The sequence below is a fragment of the Penicillium concentricum genome (assembly GCF_028827145.1).
Source record: "Penicillium concentricum strain IBT 3081 chromosome Unknown utg000002l_segment0_segment0, whole genome shotgun sequence".
Lineage (NCBI taxonomy): Eukaryota > Fungi > Ascomycota > Eurotiomycetes > Eurotiales > Aspergillaceae > Penicillium > Penicillium concentricum.
Window position 1 is genome coordinate 7259205 of NW_026622755.1, and position 19099 is coordinate 7278303.

Genomic DNA, 19099 nt, shown 5'->3' on the forward strand with positions numbered 1-19099 from the left:
CAGGTCTATAACTACATTAACTATAAGTCTTTAGACTCAGATAATTTAGGCAGAGAGAATCTGATGTACTGTTCAACCCTTACTTGGTTGGTATGCATACTCTAAGCCAGTGAAAATAGATGCCATAATATAGATTTCATTCATTAAGCTCAATTGACATTAAATAACAGCTCCGCAGAGCAAAGAGAAGACAAAACATGATGTGTTCCATCATGAACCCGTTCCATATTGTACCTATACAAGCCAGACAACGGCGACACCTAATTCATAACCCATGAATTACCATGGAGAGACATGAGAGTGGACTCTACGCCTTCACATGTAGGAAATTTACAGAGCGAGGATAGCGAGCATACCGAGGACACCCATAGCACCACTGCCAACAGTGGCCATGGGGGCAGCGGCACCCTCGCTGGAGGTAGGAGCAGCAGAGCCGGAAGCGGAGCTGGAACCGTTGCTGTCGGAGTCAGAGTCAGAGCCAGACTTGGAGCCAGAGCCGGAGCCGTTGGTGTCAGAGTCGGAGTCAGAGTCGGAGTCGGAGCCGGAGACAGCGGAGGTGGTGGTGGTAGTGGCAGTGCCGTTGGCACCGGTGCTAGTGCTGGTCTTGGTGACCATGGAGGAGCCGGAGCCGGAAGCGCCAGAGCCCTATAGATATGGTCAGTATGATTCAAGGGAAGAAGAAGAGGAATGGTATCTTACAGTAGCGGAGCCAGTCTTGGTAGCGGAGCCAGAGCCAGTAGCAGTGGCGTCGGAACCAGTGGCAGTCTTGGAGCCAGAGGCACCAGTGGAGGTAGCGGAGTCAGAGCCAGTGGTGGTGACATCGGAACCAGCACCGGAGCCAGAGCTGGTGGAGCTGGAGTCAGAGCCGGAGGCAGAGCTGGACTTGGAGTCGGTGGCGTCAGAGCCAGAAACACCACCTGTGATATAATATTAGTTTACTAGATCAGGTATCAGAATTGATTAAAAGTTGCTTACCAGGGCACTTAGCGACGGCCATAGCGAGAACCTTCTCGGCGTCATCGCTGGGGCAGGCCTCCTTAGTGCAGTCACGGATACCGAACTTGTAGTTATCGGACTTGCACAGGCAGGCGAGGTCACCAGCCTTGCAGCCCAAGTCGGCGGCCTGCTTGCTCATGTTGGAGAGACACATGGACTGTAGACGCAATAGGATTAGCATTGAGCTTGATTTAATATACTAGAGTGAATCGAGTTACTCACAGCACACTCAGAGGCAGAAACATCAGCGGCGACAACGCCAAGGGCGGCCATCAAGGCGAAAGCGACGGGGGTGAAGGACTTCATGATGAGGAAAAGAGATGAGGATTAGGTGAGGACTAGGTAGGTAATTATGAAGATGAATTTTTTAGGCAAAGTGGAAACTGGAAGAAATCCTGGGATGGGGGCAGTCTTTTTATACAGAAAGGCCTGAGAAAGAAAAAAACAAACTCTGCATCAAAAAAAAAAAACACCAGCCACCTGCCCCAGACTACAAATTGAGACTCCATATTGGACAAAAAGGGACAATTAGTGGACGAAGCTGGTACAGCCCAATCATCATGTAGGATCAGCTATGTGGGTTACCTCACAGGGCCATGCAGTTGAGATTGTTATGGTACCCAGCCAACGTGGCTATGAGAGAGAGACCCTATTGCCTGACCTCGTATGAAGTCATCAGCCAGGCAAATCTTGGATCTGCCCTCTGTAATGGGGATGGATCGCCCCGGAGATAGCTCGCACCCCTTCTCCATTGTCGATCTCATAGGTTCATCCAATCGCTAGGGGGCCCCATCGGAATTGATTTTTCGAGTGATAAAATTGGAGAGCTCTAATTTTGCCGACGAGGTACGGAGTACTCCGTAAATAGGCATTATTGGGTACGGAATATAACCAAGGTTCACAATGGTTCGTCCATTTTCTCGGATGTGAATGTAGAAGAGATCGTGTATCCATTATTCGATCCAAATCTGCCCAGGTGGGTTAAGTCGGAGGAACCCGATCGCACTATTGAAAAGAAAAACTCAGTTGGGACACCGCTGTTTGTGGCTGACCACAGCCACACACATCATTGAGGCTGGTATATTGTTTCTCGATTATTAAGACTGTTTTTATTCTTCGGGTTCTGTCAAGGGATGTCCCCTGCGTATGTTGTAGAAGGGGAGATTTGAGATTCAAATTATTAGTGGATTTGACTTGCTTCTCCCCTTTTTTGCTTTTGTTTTGCTTTTGTTTTGCTTTTTGTTTTGCCTTTTTCTTTTCATTTTTCTTATTAAAATCTTTCGCAGATCGAATTCAAACATCCACATTGGATGTGATATGCCTCGGACTCCACATAAAGATAACATAAATCAAATTATAATATACGGACTATGGACTATGGACAATAAACAATATATGGAGCTATGTTATACGGAGTACTCCGTTCCAGATATTAAATGCTGATATATCCCTGGATAAAAATCCCCCTCCAAAGTTTTATACCTTGACCTCATCACGTGAACTGACCATGGCAATCTATATTATTCCCTAATTGCATATCTTGTTATTTTGATATGGTCTAGGATTACACGCCAAGGAAGTTGGGCATCCTCCATATGTGTCTAGCAAATGCAGCTGTACGGAGTACAGAGTACTCCGTCCTCACCGGCATGTTCCCGCTGTTGTCTCAGCCTGCAATTGAAGCTCATATTCATGCAGACGTCAACGCCACTTTAAGGACTGTTGACCTGGGAACCTGCATGGTCTCACCTTTGGTCCCTGGGCATTTTCAGGCACCGCTATCCCTGACTTCCTATGCTCTCAAGCCTCAGGTTTTGTCGGTCTAGCAATCCACCATGTCAACAGCGGTGGTCTGTTGCCTCTACTCTATAGGGCCCTGAGATATAATTAGGATCACACATCCAAAATACACTAGTACTACTAGTAGTGATATTGACGTTACATTGAGGACAGCGCTACTGCCTAGACGCTTATCTGGACTTCCCCGCCTTCAAAACTCCAACTTCCGCCCTTCAAACCTCCAGGGCGATCTAGATATTTTCAATTATCATATTGCAAACCGAGTTCCGTTTATAAGAATGGTTCTCAGAAATACAAACTCACCATTGACCTCGGAGTTCGATGCCTTGGTACAGCAACAGATGGACCAATGGAAAGTCCCAGGACTATCCATAGCAGTGGTTCATGGCTCCAGTACCTGGTCAAAAGTATGGAGATAATAACCCAATTGATGAGTACAGATCACTAAACTAAATTTCAGGCGTATGGATTGTCCGAGTTTCCTGATCGCAAAATGACCACCGATTCTCTTTTCTCTACTTGTAGCACCACAAAAGCATTCACTGCAGCGGCCATGTCTCTTGCCATTGACGATAGCAAGAATACGGAAACCCCCCTTCGCTGGGACACACCAATTGCCTCCATACTGAGAGATGATTTTGTGCTGGAAAACGACTATAGCACAATGCATACTACCATAGAAGATGCTCTATCGCACCGCTCAGGGTTACCAACCCACGACGCTTGTTTAAATCTAGTGCATCCCCAAAGATCGCTACGCGAAGCAGTTCGCAACTTACGATATCTTCCTATGGCCTATGCTCCCCGCACTACCTTCTCTTACAACAACAACATGTATATGGCGGTATCGCATGCATTGGAACAAATCGAAGGCAAGGCTCTCGGCGAGACTCTCAAGAGACGCATTTGGGATCCATTAGAGATGAACGATACATATTTTTCCGTGATAGAAGTCTCGCGGGACCCATCTCTTAGTCCTCGACTCGCGCGGGGCTACACCTGGGACCCAGATACAAACACCTACGTCGCAGAACCATACATGAACGATGTCGCCGTGACTGGAGCCGGCGCCATGGTGAGCAGCGTACTCGAGTACACCAAGTGGCTACGCGCGATGATCTACCAAAAGGGTCCGATCTCACCACAGGGCCACGCAGAAATCTTGAAACCACGCACGGTGATCTCCAATTCGGAAGAGCTAGTCGGACCCCCGGCCTGCCCGAACCATCTCTATGCCCTGGGATGGTTTGTAGATAGTTACCGCGGCGAGCCATTGTACTGGCACAGCGGGAGCTGGCCGGGATTCGGCATCATGGTAGGCTTTCTACCGAGCAAGGGCTTCGGCTTTGCCATGATGGGTAACACGACCAATGCCCGACATGCGCAAGTTGAGATCTACATGCACCTTCTAGATCAGAATTTCGGTGGATCAGGGATCCCGCCCTCAGTGGGCCAGGCGGCTGAACCAGAAAACAAAAAGATCAAAGCAAAGTCCGAGTGTATGAAAGAAGCCATCAAAAGGCTTTATCCCTCTCTCCCTGATCCTGTTATTTCCCATTCGCTACCACTCAACCAGTATGTGGGGACATACGAGCACCCTGCGTACAGTTCTATCACTCTATCTCTCCAAAATGGATGTTTGGTTGCAGATCTACTAGACCTTGCTATACCTTCCCTTATCACTCTCGCACATGCAAGCGGGGAGTTCTTTGTGGCGCATTACTACCAACCCAAAGAAATTGGATCGCTCTCTGGTTACTATGCAACGGAATTCATAGTGGGTTCTAATGGGATTGCCACCGCGATGGGTATGGATGTGGAGCCCGCTTTGAATGGAGAGAAGATGTGGTTCGATCGCAAGTCCTGATGACTTGTGATTCTCAGTTGTGTATAAAGTACGATATATATTCTAGATCTGAAGCCATGACCCAAATCGATAAAAGTTTTACAGCAAAATCAATGTCTTTACAAAATTGGCCACCCCACATAAATTGAAGCTTATTATTATAAAGTGAGACAGACATCCATCCACGGCAATTCGAAAAGCACAGCCCTGGCGACAGCCGGAGACCCTCGGCGATGCCGGACCCGACCTCGGGCTGGGTCCGCTTCCGGTGGAGTCAAACAAAAATTTCTTCTGGTAAAGAATAACAAAAAGCAAAAAGATAGTGACCGACGCAGGGATCGAACCTGCAATCTCTTGATTCGTAGTCAAGCGCCTTGCCATTGGGCCAGCCGGCCGTGCTATTGAGAGATTTGGCCAAAATGTGCATTATATTTGAAAGGTTAACATTGGGTATGTAGATAATACTCATTTCCAGACATGTACTCTAATAGAGTCATAGATACAGATCAGATCAGTAATAAGAGATAGGATGGAAAGAAAAGGAAAAAACAGTGGTATGGGGGTATGTTGATGCAAAAAACGCCGTAAAAGAAGCCGAAAATTATGTGCCGCCGATATATATCGCCCAGACCGAGTCATACATTCAACTCGGAAGCGTCCGTCATGTAAACATGCGATATCATGGGGGACTTTTCAGAAACCGTGCCTTCTTCTAATAACATAATTCGTGACCTGCGGCCCAGTAGTTTTCGCCATTCAACGCCCGCTCCCAAGGCTATCAGCAGGTGTCCTGCGAGGAACCCAACCAAGCAAGTCATCACCCCGATGACAATACCCAGAAAAGCGAGGACGATGTAGCAGACGATGCGCATAAAGGGGCTGATGGGCTCCGGGTTGCCGTAGGGACGACCGTATTCAAGGCGGTGGTTGAGGACAGCTGGAGTGGACCAGACTGGCAAGAATTGAGTCTTAGACCCAGAGCTGGTTACAACCTCACTGCTGACAATTTTGCTATTATCGCGCAGCGCGGAAGGTTTTGTAACCAGGGCTGAATTGGGTGCTGGCGCCTTGTTCTCGATTTTGTTGAAAATGTTACCGAATTGTGATATCCAGTACTTCATCACCCACGCCTGACTCTTCTGGGAGAAATGATCGTCTTGATTGCCGGTGCGAGCTGGTTCGATACGGAAACGGGCCATTTCGTAATTACCATCCTGGCAGACGTGAAGGTGGATGGCTACTGCGTGCGGTGATATCAGGTTGCCCTGCAGATCGAGAAACTCGACTCGAACGAGGGTCATATCTGCTATGGTTCCCATTTCGTTTTTGTGGATTGTTTGGGTTTCGAGCGAGTAGGCTAATTTCACGATCTTGCCGTTGTGTATATTTTGGCTTGCGCCTTCGTAGAGGGGCGCCTGGAGCTGCATTGTCGCTGATGGAGGATAGACTTGGTGTTTATTCGCGTATAGGCCTCCATTTTGAATGGAAAAATTCATAGCCTGTACTATATTAGTATAGGCAATGAATTGATAGAATATCACTCACAAGTTTCCATGTGACGCCGAATTCAAGGTCATCAGGAGAAGGAACGTAAGGAAGTCGAAGTTGACGAGAATTGGAGTGCGGGATAAGAGAGGCAAGGGCACTGCCCATGCAGAGGATGGCACACAGCAGCTTCATGGTGTGGAATCTGGGATATTATGGAGCAGGTACCTATGAAGTCAAGGCAGGAATATGTCGAAAACGAAACAGAAGAGAGTGAAGCAAAGGACGAACCCTTGGCGAAGAGAGAAGAAAATAAGAGAAGAAACGTATAGGGAAGAAACGGGTATATAAGGTCATCTAAGTAGATTACCAGGCTTCAGCAAGCCTTAGATCTTTATATCGTGCGTTAGATATGAGAAAATGTAGCTACTAGAAAGGGGAATTGCCGATAAAGCCTAGCGGCGTTGGCTTATGCCCCCATCTGGGCATGTTTTAGTTCTTTGGGGGCTATTATTAGCCCTTTGTCTTCAAGACCTTCTTTTTTTCCCCTGCATACAGAGCCTCGATGGTTTCATATGTACTTGAACCTATTTTTTCCCTTTCAGTCTTAACCGAACTCGTGAATGTGTAAATCATGGATCCGATTTCTTTATATCCGTTACCAGTCCCCTACTATAGACTAGCCTTTCATAGTGACATTAACACGCTAACGGCCTTTGTTCTAGCGTGAAAGATCGACGCTACTTTTTGACCAATCCGAGGTTTCTCAGCCAATCTAATCTATCCTAATGGGGTCTCTGGGGCTATAGATTGACATTATTCAAGATGTTCGAGTGCCGAACCCTAATGCGGCAATTGGTCAAGCGATCAACAATTGCACACACATGTTATCGTCCCATAATGAAGTATTAGCCGATGAGTGATAAACTTAAATAAAGTCTAAGAGCTTCAAACCCCTGGAGGGAGTTCTGGGGCTTCTTTGGAGAATTCTTGGCAAAGTAAAAGCTCCAGCTCTTCCGCCTAGTTTATCGTGCAATTGCGTTTTCTCTCAATAGGAACGCACCTGCCCGATATCTAATGCTTCACAGCGGATGCCAAGTATTGGGGTAGTCAGGATGTGAAAGCGCGCTGGGAAGTCCCTTCTAATGTTAGATTCAAACAAAGCAAAGAAGCCAATTTGGAGTTGCAGGGCATTCTTTAATCAAAAGTAAAGCAAAGACGCGAATAGAAATCGAAACCAGCTGAGTTCAAGGCTAACCCTTGATAATAAAACTGGACCCTTATTGTAGCTGTAATTACATCTCATATTTGACTGCACAACCTTGGGTGTGGCGGCTGGATCTACAGGTTTGATGTCTGTCTGATCCTAAGCGCTAGACGTTTATCGTGATGATAACAGGCTTTATTGGTATGGGGATAATTACGAGTATTTTGATATCGTGAAGCTTGATCACTCCTCTCTCTTGGATTCACAGTTGACCAATATGTATCCTCCGATCTACGCATTCTACAGGGGTGGTGCCAAGCCAAGCCCTCCGCCGAAATCCACCTTCTGCCAAGCCCGGGAACTGCCTATTCAGGAAGTGTAAATAACCTCAGAATCGCGACTTATTGTTGTTGTCAAACCTGCCGAGGGAGGTAGGCATAGTTTTTCACCTGACTCCAACGTTGATGAGTTAGCCTTCCCAATCTATTGCTTACGTAGAGTTTGTACGGAGTTTGTATACGAAGGATATCTTTTTATTCCCAATTAATTGTCTCGCGAAGTCAAATACTTTAAATCCACCCTGACGTTCCACAAATTGACCTCGCCTATTTGCTAAACACTATATGTCCATCGTGTCTATAAGACAATACAGAACTCAGGTCGGTTTATAATAGGGCGCAGTCTGCCAGAACTGACAGCGTGGGTTATTAGTCGGGTCCTGCATCGGCTGGATGGTATGATTTCCAATGTTGACGAGCTGTGCATGCTTGCCATGCTTTCTGAAGGCCGGTGCCAGATGGGATTTTGGCGCGCCATGCTGGACAAAGCTAGTGAAATAGTCCTGCATAGCCAACGCCACGGTCGCATTGGCGACGTCCGAACTTGTCCTATTGTTGTAGAAAGTGTAGGAGACATCCTGTCCATGGAGCGCAGGTGGAATGCTGAACTCATACGCATAAGTCTCATTGTAGAAAGCACGGTTGAGATAGTCCGTATTGCACTGGAATATGAGATCCGAGATGGCGAGCGCCGTGCGCGCGATCGAGTCGGTGTATCCATAGGAGCCGTTGTAGACTGGTGGATAGAGGACATCCAAGATAAAGTCGGACACGTTTGCTGGGATATTCGGTGATAAGGACTTCATTTGAATTCCCAACCCGGTGCTATTGACGCTGTCTGGTGAAGTAAAGACCAAGCCTTCGTTCGCGTTATGGCCGACCATGATGTTCAGGTTGTGATCGAAGTCGCCTCGAAGCAAAAGCTGCCCTGGCAGAGCAGGCACGAAGCTGCCGTCCACAGCGGGACCGTAGGTGAACTGTCCCCACTGGGACTTGGTCGCAACCTGGTACGCATTGGCGGCGATCAATTTGTGGGATGGTAATTTCCGGGCTTGCTGAATCGTGCTGACGTTGAGAATCCCCAAGAACTGCTGCAGAGTGTCTTCTTGTTCCTCTTCGCCAATGATCGGGACCCAGCCTGGGCTCTGTAAGATCGCTTGTTTGAAGGGTGAAGCACCCCGTGTGCCTCCATAGGCGGTGATCTGATGAAGAATTGATCCGGCTCCAGCAGATTCGCCCATAACTGTGACTCGGGTTGCATCTCCACCGAAAAGATGAATGTTCTTATATACCCAGTCAAGAGCAAACCGTTGATCGTGGAGTGCTGCGTTGGCAGTGCCATTGGCAGTGATACTGTCACCACCTAGCCAGCCAAATGCACCCAACTTTCAGAGAAATTAGTATTTTCACGCCATCGACCTAGGAATATCGCTTGACTTACTCGATAATTCAAAGCAACGTAGACAATGCCATCATTGTTTCCCAGCATGCTTCGCTCGATCAACCCAGTTGGGTCTGAGCTGCCCTTTTCTCCTCCCACATACCCTCCGCCATAGATCCACACCAGCACCGGCGCCAAGTTCTTTCGAGATGTTGCGCCTTTCCCTTTCGTGCATTCGAATACCTTTTTGGGGACAACGACGTCAAGGAATAGACAGTCCTCAGTGGTGCGTGGGTCTTGCTTCGCCGGCTCGTACTTGTAGGAAGAGATATTGGTGGATGTAGAGAAGGACTGGTTATAGAAATAGCTCAAGAGGAAGGCTGGCTGGCCCTTTGTCGACCACAATGGGGCTGCCTGTGGACATATCCTGCCCACAGAGCCATTCTGGATGTGCTCTCTATTTTGTTTTGGAAGTACGGGTGCCTGGAATCGCAGGTCGCCAACTGGAGGTGCCGCGTAGCGGATATTGGTGAAATTATAGAGGCCATGAGAGCTCTATTTTGAATGTCAGAGATAATAAAAGTCAAACTAAAGAGGACTCATCGGACATTGAATGAAATCGCTTGGTGTCGCTCATATCCCAGATCAACCACAGGTAGTTTGGCGGCCAGACATACTGAAGCCAGCGTCAGCAGCAACACATTGACCATCATGACCCCAGAAAAGCAGAATAAGAACGCGGGGAAAGAGAGAACTCCTAGAGCTTTGGGGCTTATATTAATACTAGCCAGGAACCCCAAAGTCAGGCCATGTTATGAACTATAATCTATGCATTTCATCCGTAGTTCCCGGAGAGTGGAGTATATGATGATCCAACAGAGAACAAGATCGAGATGAACTGTACTTCTCTACCAATCATCGTAATCTAAGCTTAGCCATGTTGGAAAACACAGTCAGCGGTCAGTTCGTTTTTGCGACCCAAAATGCGCAATGATGTCAAAGCGAGACATTACTCTGGGGCTCGGCGATGACACACCAATAAGAGATGACATTCCCCGGAATCCGGATTCGAATCCACCAACGCTATACCAAGTCTGGGGCTGAGCTCCGGTAAAAAGTACGGAGGGAATTGTTGGCGAGCACAGACTCTGCGGGGTACATCGGCTTGCACCGAGGCTGCAACATAACGCCTGTCAGACGGAGACTCCGAAACTTGGAATATGTTGTATACGATTATTGCCGGAAGCGGCACTTGAACTCATTTACTACACAGTGGCATAGATCCCTCAATCATCGACCTCGCGAATCTTATAGTCGAACATCTGGTTAGAAGGCACTTCATGCTCATTCTGGAGTTTCGCGGCACTCTCAGCACCCGCTGCCGGCACACGGTACTCGAATCGTTTGCCCTGAGCTGGCACAGTCCCGTCGGGTAGTGTGTATGGGAAAGGCAGATATTCGGGCAACAAACCCAACTGCACAAGTACTGTTGCTTGGTCCCATGCAATGTGCTCATGAAACAAGCGATCTCCCCGAATGTTGACTACAGACGTGAATGGAACGCGAACGTGCTTGCCTGTAGGAGGGATACCCGGGATCCTAAAGCGGGTGAAGATGTCAGTTAATTGTTCGATTCAACCACGGGAACTGAATAACCCACAGCCAATCCATCTGTTTCACATGAGTGAAGACAAATATAAACTCGTCCACAATTCGGTCGGTGCCGACTGTCCGACTAATAAGCTCTAAGGCTGTATCGTCGGGGTTGTTGAAGATGAAGTGATTGAGGTAAAAATGGCTTAAACGAGCTCGTCCAATGCCTCCTGTTAAGGTTGGCACATGGTTCACGTAAGGCTCTGCAACCATCGTCGCCATTGTCTTTTCGACCGAGCGTGCTTCAAATTCATAATAGGTGTGCTCGTCCCAGATCTTCTCAAGGTCAAAGAATGGGCCACCCATGTGCTTCTTAACAAATCCGACACTGCGAGTATGGGCTACTCCTGCGGTCGATATCTTGAAATCCGGGTGGCCTGGGATCATAAAGCCGGGGGAGGATACGTCGGAGTATACGTGGGTAGTTTGTCCTTCCTTCTTCTCGTTCTCCAATGGACTAGGCAGCTGGAGAAGGGTTGACTGTAAGAAGGGCATATCCCAGGAGTCGAAGAAGACCGCGGCGACCATAGCTGTATCTTGAACTAATGCACCTTGCAGACTGTCTTCGAATTGGGGAGCATAGTCTTTCTTCGAGCCATAAACTAATTGAAGTCAGTAGGGACTGGCGGAAGAGCCAGATTGATACTTCCGTACCTATTAATCCAACCTTTTCCTTCGTATCGCACTCCAGCCTCTCAGTTAAGCCACGCTCAGCTTCTTGAATGAGCTTGCGTAGAGATGATCTGTCAATGGCAGATTTCTCATCCACAGTGACCTGTGCCACTGTAAAGCTTTCCTCGGCCCATTTTTTGAGGGGCTCCGGATCAAGCGTCTTGTTTTGCTGCTGGCATGTTGCGTAACAAAGAGGTCGGATGAGAATCAGTCCTGGGCCGTGTCCACATCGAGAAAGAGGAGGTTGAATGGTCACATATGGACTCAGTTCCACTTGAGCGAAAGGCGAACTTAAATCGGACATCTTCAACCGAATAGCAGTTGGAAGTTGAGTAAATACGGGAGTTTCCAAGTGGCCGGGGCGATCGTTATATACCCGGGGCTTCTCTCACCCCCACTTTGGACCTGGGTAGTAAGGAGAAGGACAAAATGTAGTTGTGCAACGGATATAACTCAGAAAACGAGAAAATCCCAGAAGTTCCTGTAATTATTGCAATTATCGCATTGATTGTATTCACTTCAGATGTTACCATACACGTGACCTGTCATCGGAGCTCGGCCCGTTCATTTCCACGCGCAAGCTCTCTCCCAAGAGCACAACCCAACAATGAACTCACTTGTCCAGTCTGCCCTGACTGATGTCGAATCTAAACTCAATGCTCTTCTGACCAGCCTCACAACATCTCCCACAGCTGCAGGCGCCCCCGCCGCAGCTGTCGCCCTGCTCGACGCGGACGATGTGCTAACCTCCGCCATTGAAACCCTTCGACAGCACCAAGAAAACCACGCAAAGATCCTTCGACTCCGAGACGAGGCACAACAACTGGAGGACCGAGTCAAGGGCATCGTGGGCGAGATTGAAGGGTTCGAGAAAGAGATCCGCACAGCTTGTGGAGACAACGGCGACAGCGACAGCGATTTCGATTCCGACTCCGATGACGACCTTGGGGGAAAGAAATCATTGCTACGGGGAATCAAAGAGATTGACTACAGGTTACTCTTGGATTTCGCACGTCGCATCAGCAAATACAATCACGAAGCAGCAGCCGATGCCGCAACAGGCGTCGTGAAACGACAAGAACAAGGAAATGTCCTTGCTGATAGAGATGTGGCGATGACGGGAATGAATGGAGACCAAGCAACAGAGGAAGGCGCAGAGCCAGTGGCATCTGTCACCAAAAACGCGACGCAGTGGTTGGACGAGTCCGCAAATGTAACGCGCCAGGTCTACATGATGCCCTACCCGATGGAAGAACGGATACGGATGGGACTGATGGGTCAAGTTCAGCTTGCTGCTGGCGATGATCCCGACAAGGAGGTGGAACGGTTATTGCGCGAAGCTGAGGGTCTTGGAGCCGCAGAACCGCCAGCACCAGCCGAACCAGTGGAAAGCACGAAGCAGGCGGACGAGGCTTCGAAGGCTGCAGCTCATGCTGGATCATCGGCCGCTGGAATGCCGCGGGCGCATGCACCAGCACCAGCACCAGCACCAGCACCGAAACCCAAGGCGATGCTGGACCTTGATCTCTACGACCCCGACGAAGATGACGATTGAGTGTTTTTCAAGCGGGCGTTGCATTCGATTTTCATAATGATACCAGCTACAACAGCACAAAAAGCCATTCAAGATAAATTTTTTTCTTTCAACCATGTCTCATTTCACATTTCATATCTCGGAACATTTAATCCAGCTATTACATCTTATGGACCGAAGACTTGGCCGTCCATCCCCGGAACCTCTTGCCATAAAAGTAGAAGGGGATGGCGCAGAAACACCACAATGCTGCCAATGACATGTTCAGCATGATCGGCTTGACAAACCCACTCTCTTCCACCCATTCGGTGATGAATCTGCTGAAGCCATAACCCCAGAGGTTCTTATTGACAGTGATAGCCACGAAAATCGAGCCCGCGACAGGCTTGTAGCTGTCAACTGCATATGTGCTGGTAATAGCCGGAAGGGCTGCAACCTGGATGCCTGCTGCAGTGTATCCAATGAAGACGATGATCTATGCATGGACCAATTAGTTGAAAACCCGCCAAGCAAAAGATGATTGCACTCACCTTCCAGTCCCACTTATACTCGTATCCAAATGCAACAATGAAATTGCCGATTATCGAGATGATGACATATGGAATCATTGCTGGCAGGCGCATTTCAGGTTCTCGAATACCGCGATTCTTCCGGGTAGCCTTCATGGAGATCCAATCCGAAAGAAGACCGTTGGTAGCCAAACCAATGAAACTCCCGACCAAAATAGCAAAGTTGAAGAAACCAATCGTTTGACTACCAAAGTTGTATGGGGGTTCTGCAAATGCTTGGCTCTGGGTGAGGTTGAGAGTGAGGAAACAACTAGCTGACCATGACACGACGAACGCGGCCAGCTCGACGATGGGGAAGGTCAACAGCTTCCATGGAATCCAGAAGCTGATAAGAAGGGTCTTGATGTTGTTTCCATCCAATTGCCAGAGCTTGAACTGTTGCTTTGATGGGGTTCCCTTGTGTAAATAAGGATCGCGCGCGCCAGTTTCCGCGTTCTCGTTCTCTTGCTTAGTGATATTGACTGCCTTCTCTGTCTCCGATCCATCGCTTGCCAACTCAGAAGGAGATTCCACCTGAGCAACTTCATCTGGATGCACGCGATGCCATTTGGTCTCGGGGAAAAGGAAGATCTGAAGCAGGAGCACCAATCCGAGGACGCCGACGTTTAGCCAGAAGAAGCTGCGCCAGCCACTGTGCTCGGCCATAGGACCTGCGATGATGGGACCAACCTGGACGATGTCAGTGACACCCAAAGCTTTGATCTGCCAAATAATTTACCATGAGAGCCCCAAAATAGGCAGTAAAGTACATTGTATTGTACGCACCGCGCTCATGTAGGAACATGATATCCGCGATGATCTCTGGTTGAGATGTCTAGAGGTGAACAGTCAGGTTTCATTCATTGGAAAGGGATTAAGACACCTACCTCTGCAGGACCAGAGCCAAATCCATTGAGCACACAAGCGCCCATATAGCTGCCATAACTGGTCGCCATTGCTCGCCAAATATTGCTGACCAGACAGATTAGCGTTGAGAAGATCAGGACCGGTCGTCGTCCATAGGACGTTTGAATGGGTATCCTAGATCAACCCAGTGTTAGCGAGGTTCATCAGACCATTGTATATGACCGATGCTCACCAGAAGAAATTGCTGAAACCCAGCACCAGAATGCAGACACCTGTGAACTGCACCACGGCGGCCAAATCGGAGTCAAATGCCTCCATCAACTGCGGGAACATAGGAGCCAATGCCAAAGGGCCCAGACCCTGACTGAAAGATGTCAAGGAGGAAATTGTCATGGCGCTCATTTTCCAAAATCGATTCCAGTTCTACAAACATGGTTATTGATCGTTCCGGTCAATTTTCTTGAAAGAGTTGCTTACCAGAGGATCATGAGGATTTTGCGATGGCTGAGGCACCAGCACCCGATTGGATTTGGAGGATGATTTCACAAAATGATGAGAGCCCACATCGGTCATGATCTCCGTTCCTGGGTAGATGACTGTTCCCAGTTCCTCCTCGATTCTAGGCAGATGGTCAGCAGGCACAGCCGTTACGGGGTGGACAATGCGACATACTGATGAAGAGTCTAAATGCGAGATCTATTAGCCAAAAGATGCAAAGAACAGCTTGGAAGAAAGACTCACCCCTTCATCATAGTTCATCTCCATCTTTTCGATTTACCCCGTTAAGATTGATTTGATACGAAATCACCAGGAGAATAGCTTTCGAATCTCAGAAAGTTGGCTAGTGTTACCCTCACCGCGTGGTCAGGTCGGGATCCCCCGTTAGTTATATTTTAAACATAAGATATACAGGAAATTAGACCCCTAGAGGGGCTGGACTCGGGAAAGCAAGGTGAATAACTACCGAAGCTAAATGTATTCTATCCCTGTCCATAAGCGTGGCGTATCTTGTCTTTTCAATCCAACCACTAGGACTCTAGTCAAAGTGTCTAGTTCAAGTGATGTACACCTGGATATACTCTGTCCATCTTAGCTCCAACTCTACGTGGGGACTTGATGAAATACTCCACAGAAATTCCCCGGATTCCCCGCAGACTCCAAACGCCTCACATTCTCATAGGTTAAATAGTTCTATATATTCTCTCAGAAGAGGCCTGTGTTAGTGTATTCGGTAAATCACCTAATCATATTATGCTGCGTTTGAGTACTTGCTTCCCCGCATATAGAGGGGACTGGTGAAAGGAGTAGATACCCTAATATCTTGGCATTTAAATGCCCAGCCCTGGGCATTTTCTTATTTGTTTCAAAGTCTAAACTAAGTGAGGGCGAAAAGAAAAGGGGCTTGGAGATGGACGTGCATATGTGCCTATACTTACCGGATTTTCCCTGGCATATTGCTGTCATAATCAAATGATGACATAGCGTAGTGTACAATCTTTGCTACAATAATCATGGAGTGATTGTCAAAGTCATAAATAGCGGCTCCGGGGGCGCGCGGCCTTCTGAGGTCGGGGACTTCATTCGTCCTAAGGCCAAAGCTAGGCATTAAGGTATCAACATAGGGTTTTGGCAGTTGGCGCCTATACCGCCGGGTAATCCGGTGCATATGCAGCCGATTCAACAAAGAAATACTGCTTACTAGTTGAAAATACAAGAGAATTTATATGCATTTGAAATAATTAGCTAACTGTAGAATAAAGTAGCATGCAGCTACACACTATGTAGTACGTAGTATCCATGGATGCGTGCCTGAGGCCTTGTTTCCCACCTTTTGGATATATCCCTCCTTCCTTCAATATTCCATAGTCATGCATGGACTTGATCCCGGCTTCGCCATCTTTCCCTCTTGTTACCCTTATTGGGAAGACTACCACGCCGGAGAATGTTCCGGACCATTTCACCCCTCGTCTTCGAAGCTCAAAATGTTCAAAAGGCTGGACCTGAGCACATCGCGTCGGATTATAGTTGCGGCCTGTCGCCGGGGTCTTATCCTTAATTCCCCATGGAGGGAAAAGTTTCAAGTCCAATGATGATCGATAGAGTCATGATCCCCGGATGTCATCTCCACACCAAAAAACACGCGAAGGAGCTTGGTAAAGCTTCTTTGAGCCAGACTGTATTGACAAACCCAACCAATCGGAAACACCGACACTTTATCTACAGAGTCGATGTAATCGAATCTCGGCAATTAGCTGAACAACCCCAAAAAGCATTTAATTAGGCTCCGGAGCCCCGGTTTATGCCTGATACCCAGAATGGCGGTTCTTCTCGTTCTGGGGGTCATTCTGCTGAGAGCTCTTGAATTATTTTTGTCGGATACTTCACTACAATGAGTCACCACGAAGATCCTTTCTCCAACCACACAGATGCAGACGGAGACGTGGAGAAGCAAGATAGTGATGGTGAAGTCCGCTCTCCTGGGGGCGCCCCCAGGCGCAACCGCCAAAAGAAAGAGGGTGCAGATGGAGCTGTCGATGGACAGGGAAGAGAGGAGTTGAAAGAATGGGATTGCTACGACAAGCTAGGATATTCCTTCCCCTGGTGGAAGAAATGGACTATCATCTCCGTCATCTTTGCTGTCCAAACATCCATGAACTTCAATGCCAGTTTTTACGCCAGCAGCATCACCCTATATTCTAAGCACTTCAGCATCTCAGAGCAGGCTGCGCGTGTTGGCCAGATGGGATTCCTCATTGCTTATGCCTTTGGCTGCGAGTTTTGGGCGCCCTTCAGTGAAGAGTTTGGTCGATGGCCAATAATGCAGCTCAGCTTGTTCTTCGTTAATATCTGGCAGATACCCTGTGCTCTGGCTCCTAACTTTGGTACCATTGTTATTTGCCGCATCCTCGGAGGTCTATCGTCCGCCGGTGGCTCCGTGACACTGGGTATGGTAGCAGACATGTGGGAGCCAGAGGACCAACAATACGCCGTGGCCTTCATTGTGCTATCATCCGTGGCAGGCTCGGTCATTGCCCCAGTCGTCGGAGGCTTTGTGGCGACCTTCCTTAGCTGGCGCTGGAATTTCTGGCTTCAGCTTATCCTCGGGGGCTTTGTGCAGATACTGCACTTCTTCATTCCGGAGACCAGGTGCAGCATCCTCATCACGAGAGAAGCCAGGCGAAGACGGAAAAGTGGGCAGACGGTATGGAGTGGCGACGAGCTGAAGAAAACTCGCATGTCTTTCCGCTGGGTGTTTATGGTTTGGGTACGACCGTTTATTATGTTCGTGCGCGAGCCGATAGTCTTGTGTCTCTCTCTACTCAGCGGCTTCAGTGATTCTCTCATCTTCACTTTCCTTCAATCCTATACCCCGGTATACAAGCAGTGGAAATTTACCACGATTACCACTGGACTTTCTTTCCTTCCGTGAGTGCGCAACCTTGAATTTAGGTTGGTTCTGATAATCTAATTTTGCAGACTTTTGGTGGGCTATTTCATTGCCTATTTCTCGTTCGTTCCATGGATTTATCGGCATTGCAAGATTAGACAGAGAGACCCAGATGCTCTTCAGCCGGAAGCCCGTCTTTATTGGTTGCTATGGGGTAAGCATTCTCAGATTTGGTTGGTTGGTCTCATTACTCACTCGCAACAGTGGCTCCTCTGTTGACAATTGGCCTATTTGGATTCGCGTGGACTAGTCTCGGTCCACCTCACGTCCATTGGATTGCGCCTATGATCTTCTCGGCCTTGATTGCGATTGCCAATGTAAGTCAATAATAAACCTGTACCTTGATATAAGACTGATAAGTCATTCTGTGATCAAGTACGCCATTTATATGGCTACAATTGACTACATGATTGCCGCGTATGGTCCATATGCTGCATCTGCCACAGGAGGAAATGGATTCGCGCGTGATTTCCTAGCCGGTATTGCAGCGATGTATTCAGTGCCCAGTAAGTGACCACAACCCTACAACGGGATATCCCCTGACCGTGAAATACAGTGTACACACACATGGGTACCAAACACCACCTTGAATGGCCTTCCACCTTCTTGGGCTTCATGGCAATCCTCTTCACCATTCCAATATACATATTCTATTGGAAAGGTCCTAGGATTCGGGAATTGTCACCATTCGCGCAGACCTTGGCTTCCGACAGAAAGAAGGCTAGCCGAAGGGTTTCTTCCTGTGGTTCCGGTGATCCAGACCCTGTTGAAAGGTATCTGTCTGAACGCTCCTCAAGCGAGACCAGAACCAGATCTGGTCTGCCACTTCCCTCGGAATAAATACCATCAAAACATGAAGATGGTTTATGTCTCTAGCTTCGCGGTGACTTGGATTGAGATTCGCATCAGAACGGTGGAAAGAAAGAGTATGCATTCATGATACAGGATATAAGAATCTGTTGCATTAAAAGCTGCTTTCTGTTTTATTGAGATATTCTTCGTGTTCATTTTATCTCTGTTTCTGTTAGATTGGCCTTCATCGCTGCTAGACTAGAAACAGTCTTCTATTTTAATTTGATATAGTGTTACAATGGACTTGCTTTCAAACCTTCAAACTTTTTGGACTCACACACACTTATGCGTGATGGAATAATGCCATCATCTCATCAAGTCATGTCATAGCCAACACGGAAATAATTCCCGATCAAGCACAGGCGGCGATATTCTCGGTATCCGATAAGTGTACTTTGCCGACAAGAGTGTTTGAAATTAAATATAGACATTTACACATATAGATACAGTATAGTTGATGCCCCCCAGCGTA

The 19099-nt window shown here is 48.0% G+C and overlaps 8 protein-coding genes across 8 annotated transcripts; 3 read left to right on the forward strand and 5 right to left on the reverse strand.

Moving 5' to 3' along the window:
* Positions 1 to 330: 330 nt before the first annotated feature.
* Positions 331 to 1302, reverse strand: N7517_006477 (CFEM domain-containing protein; the record flags this gene model as incomplete). Its single annotated transcript, XM_056724207.1, has 4 exons — positions 331 to 645; positions 700 to 917; positions 976 to 1153; positions 1219 to 1302. 4 exons carry the CDS (start codon positions 1300 to 1302, stop codon positions 331 to 333), a joined length of 795 nt encoding a protein of 264 aa, XP_056580457.1.
* Positions 1303 to 3074: 1772 nt separating this feature from the next.
* On the forward strand, positions 3075 to 4663 carry N7517_006478 (Beta-lactamase-related protein; the record flags this gene model as incomplete). The annotated part of the gene is made up of 2 exons (XM_056724208.1): positions 3075 to 3203; positions 3257 to 4663. 2 exons carry the CDS (start codon positions 3075 to 3077, stop codon positions 4661 to 4663), a joined length of 1536 nt encoding a protein of 511 aa, XP_056580458.1.
* A 614-nt stretch (positions 4664 to 5277) lies between these two features.
* N7517_006479 (uncharacterized protein) lies at positions 5278 to 6322 on the reverse strand (the record flags this gene model as incomplete). The annotated part of the gene is made up of 2 exons (XM_056724209.1): positions 5278 to 6141; positions 6188 to 6322. The coding sequence occupies 2 exons, from the start codon at positions 6320 to 6322 to the stop codon at positions 5278 to 5280; spliced, it is 999 nt and encodes a 332-aa protein (XP_056580459.1).
* Positions 6323 to 7989: 1667 nt separating this feature from the next.
* Positions 7990 to 9763, reverse strand: N7517_006480 (Carboxylesterase type B; the record flags this gene model as incomplete). The annotated part of the gene is made up of 3 exons (XM_056724210.1): positions 7990 to 9057; positions 9114 to 9608; positions 9662 to 9763. The coding sequence occupies 3 exons, from the start codon at positions 9761 to 9763 to the stop codon at positions 7990 to 7992; spliced, it is 1665 nt and encodes a 554-aa protein (XP_056580460.1).
* A 576-nt stretch (positions 9764 to 10339) lies between these two features.
* Positions 10340 to 11682, reverse strand: N7517_006481 (uncharacterized protein; the record flags this gene model as incomplete). The annotated part of the gene is made up of 3 exons (XM_056724211.1): positions 10340 to 10652; positions 10714 to 11308; positions 11361 to 11682. 3 exons carry the CDS (start codon positions 11680 to 11682, stop codon positions 10340 to 10342), a joined length of 1230 nt encoding a protein of 409 aa, XP_056580461.1.
* A 303-nt stretch (positions 11683 to 11985) lies between these two features.
* On the forward strand, positions 11986 to 12933 carry N7517_006482 (uncharacterized protein; the record flags this gene model as incomplete). Its single annotated transcript, XM_056724212.1, has 1 exon — positions 11986 to 12933. One exon carries the CDS (start codon positions 11986 to 11988, stop codon positions 12931 to 12933), a length of 948 nt encoding a protein of 315 aa, XP_056580462.1.
* A 139-nt stretch (positions 12934 to 13072) lies between these two features.
* N7517_006483 (putative MFS transporter) lies at positions 13073 to 15092 on the reverse strand (the record flags this gene model as incomplete). Its single annotated transcript, XM_056724213.1, has 8 exons — positions 13073 to 13387; positions 13443 to 14150; positions 14200 to 14295; positions 14348 to 14501; positions 14560 to 14750; positions 14805 to 14946; positions 15000 to 15010; positions 15069 to 15092. 8 exons carry the CDS (start codon positions 15090 to 15092, stop codon positions 13073 to 13075), a joined length of 1641 nt encoding a protein of 546 aa, XP_056580463.1.
* Positions 15093 to 16716: 1624 nt separating this feature from the next.
* N7517_006484 (putative MFS multidrug transporter) lies at positions 16717 to 18615 on the forward strand (the record flags this gene model as incomplete). The annotated part of the gene is made up of 5 exons (XM_056724214.1): positions 16717 to 17753; positions 17805 to 17929; positions 17980 to 18092; positions 18152 to 18281; positions 18332 to 18615. 5 exons carry the CDS (start codon positions 16717 to 16719, stop codon positions 18613 to 18615), a joined length of 1689 nt encoding a protein of 562 aa, XP_056580464.1.
* Between the last annotated feature and the right edge of the window lie 484 nt (positions 18616 to 19099).